Source organism: Poecile atricapillus, chromosome 18 (assembly GCF_030490865.1).
Source record: "Poecile atricapillus isolate bPoeAtr1 chromosome 18, bPoeAtr1.hap1, whole genome shotgun sequence".
Lineage (NCBI taxonomy): Eukaryota > Metazoa > Chordata > Aves > Passeriformes > Paridae > Poecile > Poecile atricapillus.
The window spans coordinates 3,114,320-3,134,478 of record NC_081266.1 but is presented as its reverse complement, the minus strand read 5'-3'; the positions used below and the strand labels follow the sequence as shown (position 1 = coordinate 3,134,478).

The following is a 20,159-nucleotide window of genomic DNA, read 5'->3' as shown; positions in this document are numbered from 1 at the left end:
TTTTCCTCTCTATGAAGTCCTTAAAAGATTATATTCAAGTTTTAGTGCTCAAAATATTTTCTTTATTCCTCGTTAAATGGGAGGAACCAAAGGCATTTCTAGACATTAGCACCTTTCTGCAGCATCAAGTGTTCACAGAAAGTAAAGATTACTCATGTTAATAGAGACTTAGCATTGGAGTTTGCTGCAATCCAGAGTATGAAAAGGCTGCAGGCTGGGACAGACCTGAGTCTGTGTGTGGCTCTCAAAAGCTGATGAATGAATGTTTATTCTGTGTCCACAGCCTCGCTACTTCAGGCAGGGATTTCACCAGATCAGACATAAATAAGCAGCTTTCAGAATTTGATCAGTAGTTCTCTGGGACTCATCCAAAAGGTCTGGTGTGGACCAGGAACTGATGATTTTGAGTCAAAAACCTTTTCCAACTGAATTGCTGGAGTTGTTATCTTTCAGAGTCAATGCAGAAATGTAATGCTTACAATACATGTAATGTAGGCATCATTACGTTTAAGACTGTAAAGTTTCTTCTTTAACTGTGCTTGGGATTTGATACTTATTTCTAGACCTGATAATAAAAGCATTCACAACAGGAAGGTTTAAAAAAAATGGGAGAAAAAGGGAAAAATTAAATGTTCTTTTTGTTAGGGTTTCCTTTGGAGCTGAAAAATTCTCTTCCTTTCTTTGCACAAACACATCACATTTTTGTTTTGGAAAAAACTCTGTTTGTCTCACAATATGAAAAAATCTTAAGGGATTTTTATTGATTTCATTCCATTTTTTTATGTCTCTCTCCTGAATTGTTTCCAAACCTTTTCTCACCTCTAAGTTGTTGCTATGCTGCATTCTGATATATTGTCCCTATATCCAGAGGCTTTTTAATCAAGAACAATTTTTAAACAACTACAACACCCCAGTTCTTCATAAAAAGTAGGCAGAAGTTATCAAGGCATTATAAATCATATAGGAGCAGAGACATTTTTGATACCAGGACAGCAGATTTTTAAGTTGCTTTCAAGGGATAATCCATAGGATTCTTCAACTAGTAGGAGGAAACAATCCAGTAAATATTGGTGCTTGGAAAATGCACCTGACCAGCATATGAATTACAGCCTTTTCATGTTTTGCCTATTTCTTATTGCAATAGTAGTCTAATGAATGCTGCTTAGCATTTTACCTAAAGGTCAAGTGGGGTTTTCTTCTGTAGTTTTGGTTTTGGGGTTTTGTGTGTGTGTGTCCTAAACTGTATTCAGGACCTTACATTTTTTGGTTTTGTTTTTTGTTTTTTTTCTTTGAAAATAAGTTGGAAAGGAAAAAATCAAGCTCCATTTCTCAAAATTATTTTTAATCAGCCAAAAGGGTCATAGGCCTTCATTCCAAATTTTGTTCAACCAGATTTTTGTCAAGTTTTACCTGGAGAAAATGTGTACAGGTCAGAGAGAGTGTTTAACATGTACTGAACTGACATCATCTGCTGGTGCAGTAACAGCAAAGTCCCTGCTCTGTTGGAAGATCTGGCAATAAAATAATATGTGAATTGTAATACTGGACTGAAAAGAAAATGTAAGTGGGTTTCTGTAAGGAATAAGCTACTAGGTGTATTCATTAACACTTCCAGGACCGTGGGGATTGTTCTGTTTCTCACTATGGGTAGAATTTATTCCTTCAGACTTCCTGTACAAGGAACAGGAATCTGTCAGAAATAAGCATATCTGGCAGCTGTGGTTAAAGTTCACTTCCCTTGCTCTCATCTCATTTCTGCAAGTCAGAATTCTCCCCACCTTCAGTGAGAGGGTGATGGCAAATAATTTCACAGCAGAAATAAATCACGAGGTTTGAGTTGTGAGATTATTAATATTGGTCACTGTTCACTTTGCAGCGTGGTCTATTCATTGTCTCTTACATACTGGGTCTGCCTGAGACACCTTTCTAGAAAATAGGTTTTGATGTAGCTGAAACTGTGAATCTGCTGTAGGAAGCGCATGGCCTGTGCTTTGTAAATCAGTGAAACACCAGTCCTTCCTCAGCTGAGATTTATTAAAAGGCATAAAAAGCAGTAAAAGTTCTCTGGCTTCGTGAATGGATGATATAATTTCAGCCTACCATATCCTATTCAGCAGCTCATTAAAATACAGTGAGAAAATGCTGAACAAGTTTTGTGAGTAATGGATGTTTACAGACTACCCAAGATGTTTCCCTCTAATTCAGTTAATTGCTACTGGTCCTAATGACTGAAGAATGGGGGCTGGAAAAGGGTTGATTCTGGCACAGAAACCACAGACTGTTTTATAACTGAGAGCTAGCAAGAATAAGAAAATTAATGTTGAAAACATTCCTGGACCTGCAGACCAGATCATACTTGGATATTTGCTTAAACCTGAGGAACTCTATTCCTGAAAAAATCTTCATTCCGTATGGCCTAATAATTAGATAATTAATGCTGAAGTTCATTTGTCTCCCTTGGCTGGCAGCTGAACTGATTGCTCCCCAAATTGTTCCATTACTGCCTTCACCCCTCACATGTTGTTATAGCAGCTTGAGGGGTTTGTCTGGGTTTGTCTGCTTGTCTGCTTTTTACATATCTGACATCAGTTTTGAGACTCAGGCAAACCATGAGAATCATTTTTCTGCAAACATGGTCAATGGACAGGGAAGCTTGGATGTGATAAGCACCTTACATCTTAATCTCTTCCTTCTCTGGCACATGTAAATTTTCTGTTATGGAAAGTACTCCATTCTGTGTTTTCTCCTGACTTTATTATTTGGGAATGCTTTGCTCATGGAATATCCCCTTCTCTCTGTGGTTTAGCTGAGATAGAATACATTTCTTCTTGTTCTGGAGACAAAATCTGAGATGTTGCTTTACCACTTATAATATAGATTGAATTAAAACTGTACATTTTCACAGAGTCTGAACTACCATTTACCTTCTTTTGGAGAAAATGCTGAGAAATCATTCATTCTATTCAATCTATTCAGAAATCATTGACTTCAATAGGCCAATTTTCATAAATAAGGGGTTTGCTAGTATACTACATTTACCTGTCAGCCACTTTGAACAGATTGGAAACATGGAATCTCCCAAGGATCTGTTGGTCCTTAATGAAAATAGCGTGGTGCTTTTCAGATAAAGTGCTGGTTCAAAGAATAGTCAGCTGATGTCCTCTTCTGGACCTCTTAAGAAGGTTCCATGTGGATCACTGTGGGTAAGTTCTTAGCATGTAAAACAATTCAGTGCAAATTAAACATTTAGTTTGCAGTTACTGAGTGTTTACACATCCAAGAGGACTGGGAATGAGAATTAAATGGTGTTCTAGGGAAAAAAATCACTAGGGCCAAAGATCTTTACAAAACCCTTGTGCTGAAGGATGACAAATGGTGAAAATAATAAAGAGGATAAATAGAAAAGGCAATTAAAGCCAAGTGGTGGACAGAGAGAGTAGAAGGACTGAGATTTTTTAACCTGTTGATCTCTAAAATGATTCAGTTTTCAAGACTACAAGGTGTAGTTCTCTAGCCAGTCCTTCATATGTGCAATAATTTTCTGTCAGTATTCTCAGAGGCAAACCTCAGTATATGTCAAACTATTTAAATTTTATGTGTATTTCTGTTGTTACATAATTAAAATTTGTCTATTATGAAATGAAGATGAATAATTTCTTTGGACTGTTTGCAAGCCATTTTGTGACTGAATAGTTCTGGGTAGTTGATGGTTTAAAGATAAAAGGTATCAAAGAAGGAGAGTAAAATTCCTGACTGAAGATAGGGTGTTTTGGAAACATTTCTGTCAGGAAACTGAGATAGCTAAGTCCAGGGAATGGTGATATTTGTATCTGATGTTGGGCAGGCCTGCTGCACCTGTCCCAAGTACAAAAAGTCTCAGGCTTCCTATTCCTGGGTTGTTTCTTCCTTTCCTTTTCTGTTTTATTTAATAGACTCTATGAGCTGAGAGCTGCTGACTTCAGTGGCCAGACAAGTCCAGGGAATGTGTCAAGAACTGTAACAGGTGGTGAGAGTATGTTCTTGATCATGTAGAAAAATGTGAGTTAGAAGGGCAAAAAAAGGAGAATTTGTGGTTTTCCCCTTGGAAAAGACAAATCAGCCTGATCTTGGGGCAATGCAATGTACTCTGACACTTTCTCTCTCAACCTGGCTCATGCTTGAGAAATGAGTGCCCTTAACAGCTCTCTTCACTTGATGGAGGATGCCAGGATTGGGAATTTGAATTTACACTGGCAATCAGGCAACCCCAAGCTACTCCAAAAACAGAGATGGAAGCTGGATAAATGCCACTAATTGCAGGGGGGGGGGGAATAAATAAAAAAATTAATAAAATTTAAAAAAATAAAATAACAGTACTGCAGAGCTGAAGCCAGAGGATGTGACATAAATGTGTTGTGTAAATTAGGGTACAGCCTGCATTTCATATCTATTTGTATAATGTATTTCAGTGTCCATTTTTTTGTAATATTACCACCATTCCATGACCACCTGAATGCTGTCTTTTTCTGATTGTGGCTGCTGTTTTATATGTTTTATTAATTGTTTACCTACAGTTGCAACAGCTTTATATTTAACCAGTGCCTTTTCTCCCTTCTACTGCTGCCTTGCCAGTTCCCTTGAAGTAAGTAGCTGCTTAGCTGCTGAAATGACAAAATACCTACTGAATAAAAATCCTTCCAGCACAAAAATTCAGAGACTGAAATGGCATCTCTGAGGTACATAGTAGCTTGCTGAAGTTGAAAATGCTTACTTTGAAAATGCCTTAATTTGAAAATGCCTTAATTTGAAAGCACTGTAGTGAAAGTCTGTTAATGATACACCAGAAATGAGCTAAGGCTGGTTTCAGAAGCACAGATGGCTAATTGGCTTCAGTTGTACGTTATGTCATTTTAATTAAATTTTATTAGGAGGCATTTCAAAGCCATCTATGATGGTTTAGGATAAATATAGTTCTTTATAAATGACCTATTGCTAACCTTTATTTATTCCTCTGTCTCCTCTCAGTGTTAATAGAGGCCGCTGTGACTGAGCTCTCCATGGCCATCTCTCGCCTCATCCATGTCTACAGCAGCAGCTTTGATGCCAATTTCCAGCTTGCCAGCACACCCAGGAGCCCTTTATGTGCAGACATCAGCCTAAATTCCCAGCTGAGCTTCACTGTTTGTGCTGCCCATAACATCCCAGAAGCCTGGGTGGCCAGGTAGGAGGAGCTGCAGCAAGGGTTCAGAAGATGTGTTGTGTTGTCTCTTTGGCAGGAGTCATTTTTCACAGACACCAGCTCACCTCTCCTGCTTTGGTGGTGCTCCTAAACCAATGTTAGAGGCTGTGTGATGCACACCAAGGGTGTTTGGGGTGGGGCTTGGTGTAGTCTCTGCAGGACAAGGAGCTGGAAGGGCTGGAGGCACAGTTAAGCAGAGAGGTGTTTTTCTTTGAATCTCAGTGAGGCTTTCTCAGCAAATTTTGCTCTTGGTGTGTTCAAAACATGTCATGTGGCCAAGCCTCTGAATGGGTGATGCCCTTCAGAGATGTGATTAAAGTTTAGAGATCCGAGTATTCCTGCTATCAGCATAACACAGGAGAAAAAATGGATTCAACCTGAATAGAAAAAAGAGACAATGTAATAAAAAGATAATAGAAATATTCTCTTCTGCATTGCTCAGATTTGGTACAACTAGTCTTGTCAAGTAACTAGCCTGAGCAAAACTGGTGTTCTCTTACAACTCCAGTGTGATCAAAGGGGGACAGGTGAACAAAGTCTGGTAGAGTTATTTTTATGAGTCAAAAAATTCTTTTCAAAGTTCTTTAATTTTCCCATTGCTCCCTCTTTACCTTCAGTCCCAAATGACTGTGGAATCATTTGCATTATACTGTCAGCAAGAGACTGTGTTTTACAGCATTGCCTGTAATTAGCCATTTAACAAAAATCTGAGACTTTGCATTAGTTAAGGTAAGAAATGCAGAGCTATAATGACTCTCCTGGTTTCAGATGTTTATACCATTCCCACTGCTTTTTATGTTTTACCAGAAAAATGTGTATTACCCATAGCCTAAAGGCCACTGATGACTTCAATGCTATGTCCAAGCACATGAAAATGAGAATCTTTCTTCCTCTTAATCTCCCTTTCCAGTCTTTCCAATATTCATAACTAGCATGGACTTCTTAACATAAATTGCTGCTCTAACACTTGGTTTCCTCAAATTCTTTTATTGAAATTGTTCACATGCATGTTCCTCAGTCTTATTTTTCTGCACAGCATGAATTATGCTGGCAGTGTCATGGACATCATGTTCCCTTTCCAAAAGTCAAAAGTTATGACCTTGCAGCTGTTTTAACATGTATTTTAAGATGTCTATATTCCTGCATATGTATAATGTATAAAATGTATTCTATAAGAAAGTGTACACATTATAACATACCTTATGTATCAGTACTTTTGTTTAAACAGCAGAACTTAATGATTTGATTGTATTAAAACTTTTTATTTCCTGAACTATCCTCCAACTCCTTGTAAAGTTGAGGCTCTAAGGGAAGTATTTCCTAGTTCTACAAGGTAATTGTTTCTTCTCTGAAATGACACCCCGTAAGTACTGCAGATTACAGATAATTCTCTTTCAACCCAAAAAAAAAAAAAAAAAAAAAAAGAGAAAAAAGAAAAAGCAAATCTGCTTCAATAATTATAAAATATATTAGAATGTTCTGGAAGAGATAAAACATCATTCTTATAAATATGGTAAAGTCAGGCACCTTCAATTTGGGACTGCCTCACATTTCCTGTTCACATTTGTCTGTTTCCCACATTCATCATTCTTGTCCAAAATGAGATCTAAAGCTGAGCCTGGCAGGAAGATCTGGAAGTTACAAGACTAATTAGGAACATTAGTTATTTATAATCTATTTTGACTAATATTTTAAAAGATTTCAGTAAGAATAATATGAAACAGATATTCCCAGACCTAAATTTCTCTCTGAAGCTGCTCAATTCACTTTCTGAAGGCCAACACAGAGGACTTTAATGCTTCTTCTGTAAAAAATGTATATATTCCCTTGACTAGGAATCTGGTTTTTACAGATTGGGAAGAGAAAGCATAAATAGAATCATAGAATACCCTGGGTTGAAAAGAACTTCAAAGTTTATCCCATTCCATCCCTGGCCATGGGCACCCTCCCACTGTCCCAGGTTGCTCAGAGCTCCAGCCTGGCCTCGGATGCTTCCAGGGATGGGGCAGCCACAGTTTCTCTGGGGCAGCCTGTGCCAGGGCATCCCACCCTCACAGGGAATAATTCCTTCCTAATACCCAATCTAAATCTAACCAACTTCAGTTTGAAGCCTTCCCTTGTCCTATCACTGCATTCCTTTAGGAAATATCCCTCCTTTGGCTGCTGGAAGGTGCTCTGGTGTCTCCCTGCTGCCTTTTCTTCTCCAGGCTGAACAAGCCCTGTTCTCTCAGTTTTCACAGGGGAGGTTCCCCAGCCCTCTGAGCATCTTTGTGTTCCCCTCTGGCCCTGCTCTGACAGTTCCATGTCTTTCATGTGTTGGGGGCCCCAGAGCTGGATGCAGGTGGGAGATTTCTTGTTGATTCTATGATGAGCAAGTACCAACACTTCACTTATGTCCAACTTTTCATTTGCTGCCGTAAGGAAAAAAAAAATTAATGTCAGAAACATGGAACAGAACCCAGACTTCTCTTTAATTCTGAACTTCAAGGAAAAAAAAACAAAAAACAAACCCTAAAAACCCCTCCACACACACATTAATATGATATGAATTATTATAATTCCTTTTCTCATGTAAGAAAGGACTTCCATAAGTTCCTGAGTGATTAAGTCCAAATATACTGTGCTTGACAAAGTATATTACAATTAATTTTATTTTTTTTTCTCTTTTGTAGCTACAAAGTTTTCTCTTTTTCCTGTTTACTAACTTATGGTGGGAAGACAATATGTCAAGTGAAGATTTGCAAAAATGCTCCAGTTAAAAGATCCTTCTTCTTCCTGGCTGACTGGAATGAGAAGTGAGTTTTGGTCTATGCTTGATACATGTTTGTCTGACAGATATTACACATCCAATATATATTTAAAAAAAAACAAACAAAAAAAACCCCCATGCATCTTTTTTTTATGGATGTTCTTCTGAGCCAATTAAACTGCACAGAATTCACAGAAACTTAGAGAGATTGGAATGAGAAAGAAATAGGAGAGCCAGAGGAAGGGAAATAGGACTAAGGTAAGTCTGGTCTGACAATAAACTAAACTAAGCTTTGTTCACTGGAGGCATCCAGGAGTACTGGAACTGAAAGCAGATACAACCAAAGGCTGTATTTCTATATTTCTTTTGAGGAATTTCACCTTTTGGATCTACCTTTAGTACATCTGCAATCCAGCTTGAGAACCTACCGTAACATTTCCTCAAGGTTCCTTTTTTACCAAGCAAGGTAAAAGTGTTGGTTTGGCTTTTTTTGCCAAACAAGGTAAAAGGTGTTGGACTTGTTAGGTTGGGGTTTTATTTTTTTGTTTGATTTTGGGGGGGCTATTTTATTTGGTTGTTTGTTGTTTTGTTTTTTGTTTTTTTATAAAAAGGATCTACAGTTTTACAATGAGGACCTTCATTTGATACTGGAGTTTTAGGGTAAAGGATTCCTATTAACTGTGTGTCTCACACTCAAAAAACATTCATTTAAGGCAATGGCATGAAAATAAAACATATTTGCAATAGATGAGAGAGAAATACGCTTTTTTTTATGATTTGGTGGTGATATGGAATTCTTTCAGCTTCTTGAGAATAACATATTTGTAATCTTTGAAAATTTTGGTATTTTGCATCACTGTTTATTGTATTTTAAATCTGAAAGCAGCTTGATGACATTAGAACTGAACAAAGGCCACAAGTCTGAAAAGCTTTGATTTTTGGGTTGGGTTTTTAAATTACAATGGAATACAGAATGTAATTCATAACTTCTCTCTGCCTTTTCCTGTGACACACAACAGTTTCAGACTGGTCAAATGGAAGAAGAGCTTTTCATGCCAAACACATTTATCTTAAAGGAGGGATACAGGAAAATTAGTATGTCTGTGTATGATTAAGAAACAAAACGGGTTCACTTCTGCTAAGCATCCAATTAAGTTTAGGGCTTGACATCTGCTTTGGTGCCCCCATTTGTGTCCATAACATTTAAGTACGTAACCCTCAGTCTTCTGTATGATTGGAAAGTAGCAGCTGTCCTTGTGTTTAAAAAAATCACATTATTCCCTTTCCCTCTATAGGAATTTTCACCTCGTCCCGATTTCGGTCAAGTAGTTTCTTACGGTTCATATAGGCAGGTAACATTGAAGTGTATGAGGAGGATTATATTTCTTATGAGCAGTTTTGGCTTCTAAAAAGTAGCTAATGCTTTTCTGGAATGCATGTTACAAAACATTTGCTAAAACAGAAGATAGAATAGAAATAAATTTTTAGCGTAACTGAAGCAGAAACTCTGCTCTTCTTCCATTTAATGAAAGTGTAAAGCAATCAGACTGAAGCTTCAGACTTTCCATTGAAACTTCTCCCTTGCAAAATCATTATTAAATGTGCACAATTCCATCCAAAAGCTTATTGGAAAAAGAAGAAATTAAATATGCAGACCAAATCCTTTCATAGGTCATAGATGCTTGTAAGAGGCTCCTAATGTCAGATTTAAAAGTGTGTGCAACATAATAGTATCAGTTTGTAAGATCACCTTTTTGCTTTTTATTGTTGCTTGATTTCCAAAAAACAAACAAAAAAAAATTCAAAATCCATTTCAAATAGATTCGAAATTAAAAACCTGAAAATTTATATCAGTCTGGCAGGATTTTGAATATTTCCCTCAAACATTAAAGGTATTCCCATATTTTCTGCCTCAAACTGATTGACCTAGATTTGATTAAGTCTCAATAAATGAGGGGAGGTTTTTTGAACCCCTTGGCCTGAGGTCCAGGCTGAGAATCTGGGGAAACAGGTATGCCATTATTTTTGTGTATCCAGATCTGAGTTTTGCAAAAGAATAGTCAAAATAGCCATGCCAGGTGAGCATTTTCTATCAGCTACCAGCCTAAAATGGAGAGTAGGTTTAGGTTAGATGTTAGTAGGGAATTCTTTGCTCTGAGGGTGGTGAGAGCCTGGGACATGTTGCCCAGAGAAGCTGATCACAGCTGTAAAAAATGCACGTGGTAAAAGGTCACCAGGAAGAGCATCTAGTACATCAGCAAGTCAGATATTCTATGTATAGCTATGGATCATTCAGGCCATAAAATGAACCTGGCCAATTCAAAATGAGTTCTGATCTCATATTAGGATTGATTTGAACAGAGGAAGAAGAAATGGCAAGAAGTGTTTTGGTGATTAGGTAGACAGCTTCTGCCAAAGACAAGGCTAGCTTTATCCACTGATTTTCATGAATTTAGTTTCTATTTTCAAGTGCTTTAACCAGTTAATGTCTTAATTTGAACTTGATGGGTTTTATGTATAAATATGAGCTTCTGTTAAAGTCTATTATCATATTTAATCCTCCCCAGAATGTTCTCAGAAACAATGGGAATAGTTTGGTACTTAAGGATGTTGCCTTGTGTAGTGCTTCTTCTGTTTGTTATTTTTTGAGAGTCTAGTTTTGCTTCAGAACTTGTATATTACCTTTGGGAAATGTGATTGTCTTCTTGGTGCAGAGTCCAAACAGGCTGGTACCATTATAATGTGTAAAGTCCAAATTTGCCCCCCTTATTTTCCCATCAGTTTCATTTTTCAGTGGCTGAGATCTCTTAGTTATTTTCTTTGGTCTTAGCTGGTTACTCTTAATGTATTTATTTCATCATCTCCTCTTTTTCCATCCTTCATAATTTATGTTAAACCTACAGACACGAAGTATGGAATTAACATTAAGCCTACCACTCATCACCTCAGATCCTTTCTTGGCAGTAGGTTTCCCTCTTCTCCATATTTTGTTTGGCTTCTCTGTTTTGTTTCCATTCTCTCAGGGCACATCCTGGGTTTCCCCAGAGCTCTTGTGTGCTGAGTTCTTTTAGGAAACAAGTGGTATACCTTTATCTGATATCTGTGAATGGCACCTTCTCAGTGAGAAGCTTCTTATTTCTGGCCAGGGTTCCATCCCCTTCTTCTTAGTCACCCTCAGTCATAAAGGGTGACACCAACTGGGTAAATTCAGATAGGCATTAATTAAAGTTCTTAAAAGCAGATATTCCCCTATTTTTTGTGTATGACATCAGAAGGGAAATTTTGGTGTTCTTTGGCCCATATTTTAACTCTTGGGATGTGTAACTTGTCAGAGTTTCCAGGCTCTCTTCCTGCTAGAAGTAGGAAAAATGTGTCCTGGGGAAACTTTGGCAAGCATTTACTTTCTTCAGTGATGATCCTGAGACCTTTTCTTCACTGCTTGAGGTTCAGACAGAGTGTTAACAATTGTCTCTATCACAAAATGCAGGTCTTGATTTTTTTATTATTGTCTCTTCAAATCATGAATCGTTCTTTAAAGTTAATTCTGTCAAACATTTTTATGTAACAAGTGTTGTTGACCTCTCAGTGAAAAAGACAGAACAAGCTATTTTTAGCAGGTAAACCAGTTCAGTTTCCCAATAACTGTTTCTAACTAATTATGAGTAAAGAAGAGTGCATGAGCCAGGGAAAGCAAACTTGAAAGCTTTAAATAGGGACACGTGGGAAGACAGTTGAGAATTGCTTCTCAATTCTGTTCATGGTAATCAGAAAGAGTGGGAAATGGCTGTCTTGCTTTGTTATTCAAAGGGGGAGGTGTGCACATGTGCATAATTTCCAAATGTTGGAAGACTGATGATCTGAAATTTTGACATTAATGCTAATTTGCAGTACTTCAGATTTTCAGCTGAAAGCCATCTACTTTCTCTCAGTAGCTCCTCAGCACATTCAAGGAAACTTTCTCAAATTCAATAGAAATTTGATCGATTTGAAACTAGGAGCAAAATCTTATGCTGATTTTTCCTTTTACTATTACCATGTCTAACTTCTAGCATCTATAATTCCTATGTTTTACAGGCTAATATACTTTTTAAATGCAGTTTCTACTTTTATTTGCTGTTTAAGTGTGACCATATCTTTTTAAAAATGCTGCATTGCATTCTTCTGTCACTCTATTACTCAGATTTATCATTTACTCTGTTTTCTTAATCTCCAGTTTATGCAGATTTTTTGTCTTTTTAATGACTATATTACCAATGTGGAATAATCCTTGTAGCACCTAGCTCCTTATATTGACTTTGTTTATACAGAAAAAAATCTAATTAATTTTACTCTCCACTTGAGAAATTTTCCACTGAATATACATGGAAAAGGCCAGAAAATTATCTCTTCAGGAAAAAGACATGCACACATGTGGGTAATTACATGTATGATCTTTCAATACAGCATGAAACTATCTTGCTTATTGGAATAATTTTGAGTTATGATTTTAGATCAATTTTTATAAACTGTATAAATGAACTGAATGACCAAGAAAGCTAATGGTCAATGCAAAATCGAGATGAATATTGATGAAAATTGAATTTTCTCACTAAAAAATTAGGATCTATCATTGTTGTTAAGACAACATCTACCTTTAAATTGTGGTTAAGAAATATCACACCACCAAAGCACGCTTGAACAAGAGAATGATTATCATACTCAGGAGAAACTCTTGTTTTTTTAAGGGGTGTTTTCCTCTGAAGACTCAAAACAGCCAAACACTGCTGCTTTTCAATTCTCTCTTAACGGATTGTTTATTCTGAAATAGCCTTTCATTGATAAGGTAATTCCAAAGCAAAGTTTAATTAAGCTTTTCCTGCCTCTGCCAGCTCCAGTAGTTACCACTGAAGTGAATGAGTTCTTATCTGCCTCTTCTCAAATGCTACAACTCAGGCTGCCAATACTCATCAATGGATTGAAGGGATCTGCATTTTCCTTCAGAGTGCAACTTCTGTAATTTACAGCTCAATATATGTGTTAGAGCATCTAGAAAAATGTAGAAAGAACCCACTTGTTGTAAAAATGCTCAAATTTTTTAACTTTTCTTTTTCTCTTTTCTGATTTTCTTTAAGGGTCAACTTCCCTCTACGAATAAAGGCTCTTCCAAGGGAAACGATGCTGACAATAAAGCTACTGGGAGTAAACAGCACTTCTAAAAATACAGAAGTGCTTGCTTGGACATGCTCCCCATTGTATGCAAAAGAGTAAGTTTGGCTTTGTGTGACATTAAGAAAAGACCATTCTTGAATAGTGTTGCACTCAACCTGGGAGAAAGAAAAAAAGACAAAATTATTCATTTCAGGACCTCCTGTAAGACTGAAAGGATCACTTAGAGTGAACTGCTTTTGCTGTACCAGTAAGAGTCCCTCCCTCCCTCCCTCCCTTTTTCCTGTAATTTTGCCAAAACTATTTCTTCTTCACAGTGGTTGGTTGGTTGGTTTGTTGGGGTTTTTTGTTTGTTTGGGTTGTTTTGTTTTTGTTTTTCTGTTCTCACACACATTCATTCTGCTTAAGTTGGGACAATTAGTGGTGACCACAATGAGCCTTTTTCACTCTCCACACCACTTTAGAAGCTTTCTTCTCTTTTCTAACAACTTCCTTCTACACAGTACACAATATAACAGTGTTTTAAAGTTGCTTGTAGCTTGAATGTCTCTGCAGCTGTGTATAAGCAAAGATCCAAGGTAAATTTTCTGTGGTGCTCTAAATATGTTTCATTAGCACTGAGACATCTGAATTTAGACTGAGTCTTTGCAGTGATATGATGACACCGCCCGCTCTCAGGCCACTGGTGTTCTGGCTAGCTGTTGGCCGATGGCAGTGCCAGGAGTGGGGAACCACGTGGGGACTGTGTTTCCCAGCGTGGAACCTCCAGAGCTGTACATACACCGGGCTCTGTAGCTCTCAGGGTGTCAGTGGTCATGGCAAAAGGATCTGAGAGGACTCAGTTTCTTCCAAATTCCCAGGAACAAGTTTATTATAAGGGCAAGGGAGCGATGACAAGGGACAGGGCTGGGACTGCACGGAAGAGGTCTGAGCTGAGACTCTTGGAGCACCTCTGTGTGTCGGGTTATAAGGACAGTGGGCGGTCAGAACATCAACCAATGGGAAGATCGCGAGGGAGAGGTTGGGGGAGTGGGATACAATATTAAGGACCAATGGTAAGGACGCAGGGGAGGGGCGGCAATTGTACAAGCAATGGGGCATCGAGGAAAGGGTGATGAGCAGGGAAAGGACTAGAACAAAAGGTGGGGTTTACATTGACTGATAGGGCTTGGGGGCAGGATAAAGGTGATGGATGGGGAACACTCTGGAAAAAGGGGAGGGGCTTACAATGATTGAGAACCGGGGACAAACCATTCAGGGAAACAGGGGAGCAACTGGGGCGAACCAACTTGAACTTAACAACATCAAACAAACATCAAACAAACAGGCGGCAACAATATGAATTTTTTATTTACACTCCATAGCTTTCTGTGCAATAGAGGGATACATTCAAGCCCCAGAAGTTTCTGCATCAGCATCCCCCTCTAAGCTATAGCCCTTTCCTTATCTTGATCTACTTCCCTATATGGTGGCAATCACCTTTTAAAACAAAATAAAACAAAAAATCTGCATTTTTTGCATGTATTAATTTGCTATATTTGAAAGACCTTGTGTTTTCTTGAACTTCTAATCTGAGAGATGTAGGAAATAATTTGGACTGGGCTAGATGCTTTTTCCATCTTTTCAGAGAAAATTCAATGTTGCTCTGCTCTTTTGTGACTTCATGTTTAGAGCACTTTGCTTGAAGGAAGGAAAAAAGCATGAATCAAATCTCTGCTGCAAGGATTGCTGGGGCAATTTTTTCAATGACTTTTCTTTCATAGTCAGTCTTAAGAAGGCACTTCACTCTTCTCTTGTGTTTGTATTTTTAAAGAAAGCATGAAATGTGTTTGAGGCACAATAACTTTCATGAGGGAACACTTGCCCCATTTACCTCCAAATGTGGCTATATGAGAATTTTGCTCTTGAGGACCTGTGTTGTTCTGGAGGTTTTCTGATTTTCCAGCGTTCAAGTCCAAAAGGAATGACTTTTGGAAGACCTGAAAGTCCTCAGCTCCCTGTGAGCTGTATTTTTCTATGCATGCCATCAGGGCAAGCACACTGGTTTTCATCAGGCAGATCCCCAAGCCAGCCTGACACTTTCAAAAATTTGACTGAAAAAATGACTCTGTTCTTTCCTGGAACACACAGTGAAAGGGATAGAGGGCTACTTTCCTTCCATTTGCTATGTAATTGTCGAGATCACTGCTGAAATGACCCTTCAAAGCAGAACTCAAGGCTGAGTTGTTGCAGGAATGATTTAGGAATAGCATGTTCAACACCCCCTAATCTGATAGCTGTGTCATTTACAATTACAGTAATTATTACCACAAAGAAGCCTAAATGCCTTTTTCTCCTTTGGCCAACCACAGCTCCATAGGATTATTCATTCCCTGGGATTTCAATTGATAGGCAGGTTTAAAAATAAGAATTGCCCTGAAACTCCCCTTGCTGCTGGAATGCAACTGAACTTCCAGACTTATTTCAATAGAGTACTTCTGAACTTGGAAGTATGTTCCACGAAAAGATTTGTACCTCCAGTGTCATGCTAATATGTCAAGAGCTCCTTGTATTACTGCAAAGATTATGGTATTAGGGTTTTTAAATAACAAACTCTGTAAATGTGTATCAAGAGATTAAAGAAATCTGACCAGAAAATCTTTGACAAAACATTTCTAGCTTGGAAAATAACACTTTCTCAAAATAAAACTTTCCTCAGAGGTGAATTTGAGTTCTAAAAAGTCTTAACATTCTTATGTCTAGAATTTAATTTATTGGGGAAAGGACAGAAATAAGCTCTTTGAAAAAGCCAGCTGCCCAGAGGTATTTGCCTGGGTCATCAAACATCCTGGTTCAAATCCTTGTCCCAGTTGGCTTTTGTCAGGGTCAGTGAAGATAAGTGTGAAGAAGGATTGTAGCTCCTCTTTTCCTATGCAAAAAAAAAAAGAAGATTGTTTTGTTAAACATTGGAAAAAGAAAATGAGTGTCAAACATTTTTACATTTTTTTAAATACTGTTCCTCATTTCTGTCCTGTTATGTCATTGTCTGATTAAAACCACAGGAATTTTATTCAAAGTTATTTGGCTAATGTTAAAGAGAGAAGGGGGAAAAAACAATTTTGTGTTATTCCCAGGTATTACTTAGAATCTTGATCTGTTAAGGCAAAAGAACACTAATTAAAATATCTCCGAATTTGCTTCTCTTTGTAAATTTTATATCTAATTTCTCTTCCCAAATAATTATTTTCATTGTGTGGTCTAATCTCTTCTCTGAATTTTAATGCTTTATGTTTAATTCAAAGTGAAGATTAAAAAAACATGAACTTATTTTAACATTTACATTTGTGTATACAAATTCTTTTCACCTGTTTCAAGAGGTGTGAAGTTTCTCATGCTTTTGGACATGACCATGTTAAAATCTCTTGCCAGATCAAGGGCCTGTAGTTATTTGCTGAGTTTACCATTCCCATTCTCCTATAAAAAAAATTAATCAGATTGCATGAGAAGTATATATATATATATATATATATATATATATTTATAAAGAAACAAATCTAGCTCTTTATTTAAAGCATATTACTTACTATTTTATATTGCAATCTCTTTGTATCTGGCCCATTTTGAAGCCACACAATACCTAAAACTGCCCTCAAGAATTTGGCCAGCTTTAGGGTTTTTGATGTTGCTAAAGACTTGTCAGTGAACATATGTTTAGCAGACCTCAAATTTGTTTAATTTACATTATTTCCTGAATTCTAGTGTTATCTTTCACTCTTCTGACACTTTTCATGCAGTGTGCAGATTTATTAACATGATTAGCTGCTGGATATAGTCTTGGCCAAACTTGTGCTGGGATTCCTGCTTATCAAACTGACTTCCTGAAAGTATTCTCCAAGAGTTGCCTAAAATGAGTTGTTTACTCTAAAATCGTTGCTTGCAAGCTGATTTTGTGACTTTATATTTCTGGAACAAAAATTACGATGTAATCAGGAACATAAATGCAAATTTTTTTTCAAAGTCTGGAATAAGCCGTTGATTTTGTACTCAATGTAATTATCATTTACAAATTTATCCTACAAATTTAGGGAAGTTATTTAAGCTGGAAACTGTGGGGATGGAGGTTGTGTTCATTACAAATGTCTGTGGTACATTTAGCATTACTTTGTGGTTGAAAATCGTCTCTATTTTGAATTTTCTAGAACTCTAGTATTTGTGATTATAATAAATTAATTATTTCACAGCCTCATTCCAATGCAGAATTAACACTGCTTGGGTCATAAGATATGAGGAGTGGGGGTTTTTTATACATGTTTTAGCAGCTTTTCATTTCTTTTAAATTTAACCTCAACTCTGAACTTCAGAGACTTGATAGTATCAGGTTTGGGGACACTTACATTATTTTTACACAGTACTTTGTCCTAATTTTCCTGCTTTATTCAGCCTGAGCAGTAACCCTACACTATATACATATACATATACAATATATATCTATATATATAGAGATATATAAATATATAAAAGATACATATATACATATATGTATATGCTATATACATTTGTGAATGAACAGGGTGATAATGAGAATTCCTGCTTGCCCAGTAGCTCATATCTGCTTTTCTCAGCCTTGTCAGACAGTTTTCTTTAGACAGCAGCCCTAAATCAGCGCCAGCAGAGCCTTTGATGGTGCATCTGTATCAAGGAGTCTCATTAGATGCTAGAGGCAGTTCAAAAAGTGTTTGGAAGCCTTTGTTCCAACCTTCCACATCAGAAACTGCACTCGTGTCTTGGGCTGAACAGTTTAGTGATTCACAAACTGGAAATCCATCATTTTGGGGCAACTGGGGACTTGCAATGTCCCCCACAGTTCCCATTGCTCTGGTTTCACTGATTCCACCACAGTTTATTTTGGGATTTCCAAACCAGACAGAACAAGCAGCAAAACTTTTCTCTTGTGGAGTGCAGTGAGGGAAGTTTGCCTTGGGACTTGAGGGCATAAGATTGAGTTTATCAATTTAGGATAACTTGAGCTGCCTTTAAATACCAATGTCATTTTCTGTAGCAAGATGGGAAGTTTATTTTAGCTCCAGTAATAAACAAGAGAAGGGAATCTGAGTAATTCCACAATAAATAAATGGCAGTAGGCACAGAGCAGAATATTCACTTTCCGATCTGCTTGGTAGAGAAGTTCTTACATGAAAGCCATTTCCTGTGTCTGTGATCATTATACAAGTCTTTAAAAGGTCATTACCCTTACCTCAGAGATGGAAAAACTGGGATGGTAGATGGAATAGGGAGTGACCTTCCTGAGCTCGTCAGCAGAACCAAGTAGGAGAGAGAATAATCTGTCTGTTCACTAAAGGATATGGTTATCATGATCTTGATGTTTATTCCTTCATTTTCTGAATGGATCCTGCACTCCCACCTGCTTCTTTTAATAAAAATAATAATGCATCTTTTCCGTGTTTCACTCATCCACTTGGCCCCTGTAATAGTTCCATTTCTGTGTCCAAAAGCCAACTGTTCTGAGGAATATTGACTGTGCTTGTAAGCACCCCAAAGTTTGCTGGGTGTGCTGGGGTTTGTGGGTTTGGGCTGGGGTAGAATGAATTTTCTTCCCAGTGGCTGCTCTGGAGCTGTGTTTTGGATTTATGCTGTGTTTTGGATTTATGCCAGGGTTGATAACCTAGAGATGGTTTTGTTACTGCTGAGCAGGGCTTGCACAGAGCCAAGGCCTTTTCTGCTTTTCCTGCTGCCACACTGGCAAGGAAGCTGGGGGAGGCTGGGAGGAGACATGGCCAGGACAAGAAGGATATTCAAGCTGAGGGATATTCCAGAGCATGGGACATCATCCTCAGTGTATAAAGTGAGGGGGATAAAGGAAAAAGAGCAGAGACATTTGCAATGATGGTGTTTGTCTTCCCAAGTCACTTTACCTGAGATGGGGCCCTGCTCTTCTGGAGATGGCTGAACACCTGCCTGCCCATGGGAAGAAGTGAATTAATTCCTTGTTTTGCTTTGCTTTTTTGCATTCCTTTTACATTTTCTTTATCTCTGAGAAGCCCATCTGCCTTCAAGGATTCTTCTTTGTCTTCCTGGACAGTCTTTAGCCACATCTGTCTCGGTGTAAATGAGTTGAAATAATGAGCTCAGGAAAGGTCCCAAACACATCTACAGCACCTCTGAAGTCTATACTATTTCTTATATTTGTCTACACAGGTTTCCCAGGGAAAAAATCCACTATATGTATTTTTTTTAAAGGCCCCCATAGTTTTAGAGCACAATATGTAAGTGATTAGCAGTAATGAGAGCTCAAAAGGGTAATTTAGTCTTCATGTTCATTTATTCTCAGCTACTCCTCTCCCTTCTAACAAAAGTGCCTATTAGTTCAAATTATGATGTAAATCTTTGTCAACAAAGGATTAGTTGAAGAGATGCAACTCATTTAATAAAGGTCATCTGAGTACACATCACAGGAAAACCACTTTGAATCACCATTGATCACTTCCTCATTCACATCAATTACCTAAATGAGAGAGACTTCATATCACGCAATTGCTTTCCTCCAAGTGCTATCTTGTTCATATCACAGCTCTTTTTCTGCCTCCATTCCCCTGCAAATGCACCTACAGCTGCAAAAAAAAACTTCAGAAAGTAACTGTCTTTAATTCTCTTGAGCTTTGTTCTCACAATAAAATAAAATAAAATGTCTGTGCTAACAACACAAACAGCCTGAGAAGTGATAAAGAAAAATTGGTCCTGAATTAGGTTTATACTCATTTATGCTGACTATAACACTCACTTCGTGGGAGTTTCTTAATTCTTCTTCAGATGACTTTAAGCAATCTATTTCAATTTGCAATTCAAAATATTCTCTCTTTACAGCAATGTTGCAAACTCATGCTGGGATCAAATAGTCCATCTGGTGTCTCTCATACCTCTAACATCTTCCTCTCAGGTGAAAAGCAGGCATTCAGACCTCATTTACCTGGCTGGCTCTTTCTGCTGCAGTATCTAGTGATTCTCTCAGTTGTTTTGACTCAGCACTGTTTAAAGAGATCTTAATGAAAA

General features: G+C 37.7%; 1 protein-coding gene across 1 annotated transcript in view; it reads left to right on the top strand.

The window, feature by feature from the left end:
- Window positions 1–20,159, top strand: part of PIK3C2G (phosphatidylinositol-4-phosphate 3-kinase catalytic subunit type 2 gamma) — a 203,409-nt gene that overhangs the window by 49,034 nt on the left and 134,216 nt on the right. The window contains exons 12-14 of the mRNA XM_058852977.1: window positions 5,005–5,200; window positions 7,891–8,013; window positions 13,079–13,210. Coding sequence (XP_058708960.1) covers window positions 5,005–5,200; window positions 7,891–8,013; window positions 13,079–13,210 — 451 coding nt within the window. The remainder of the gene's footprint in view (window positions 1–5,004; window positions 5,201–7,890; window positions 8,014–13,078; window positions 13,211–20,159) is intronic.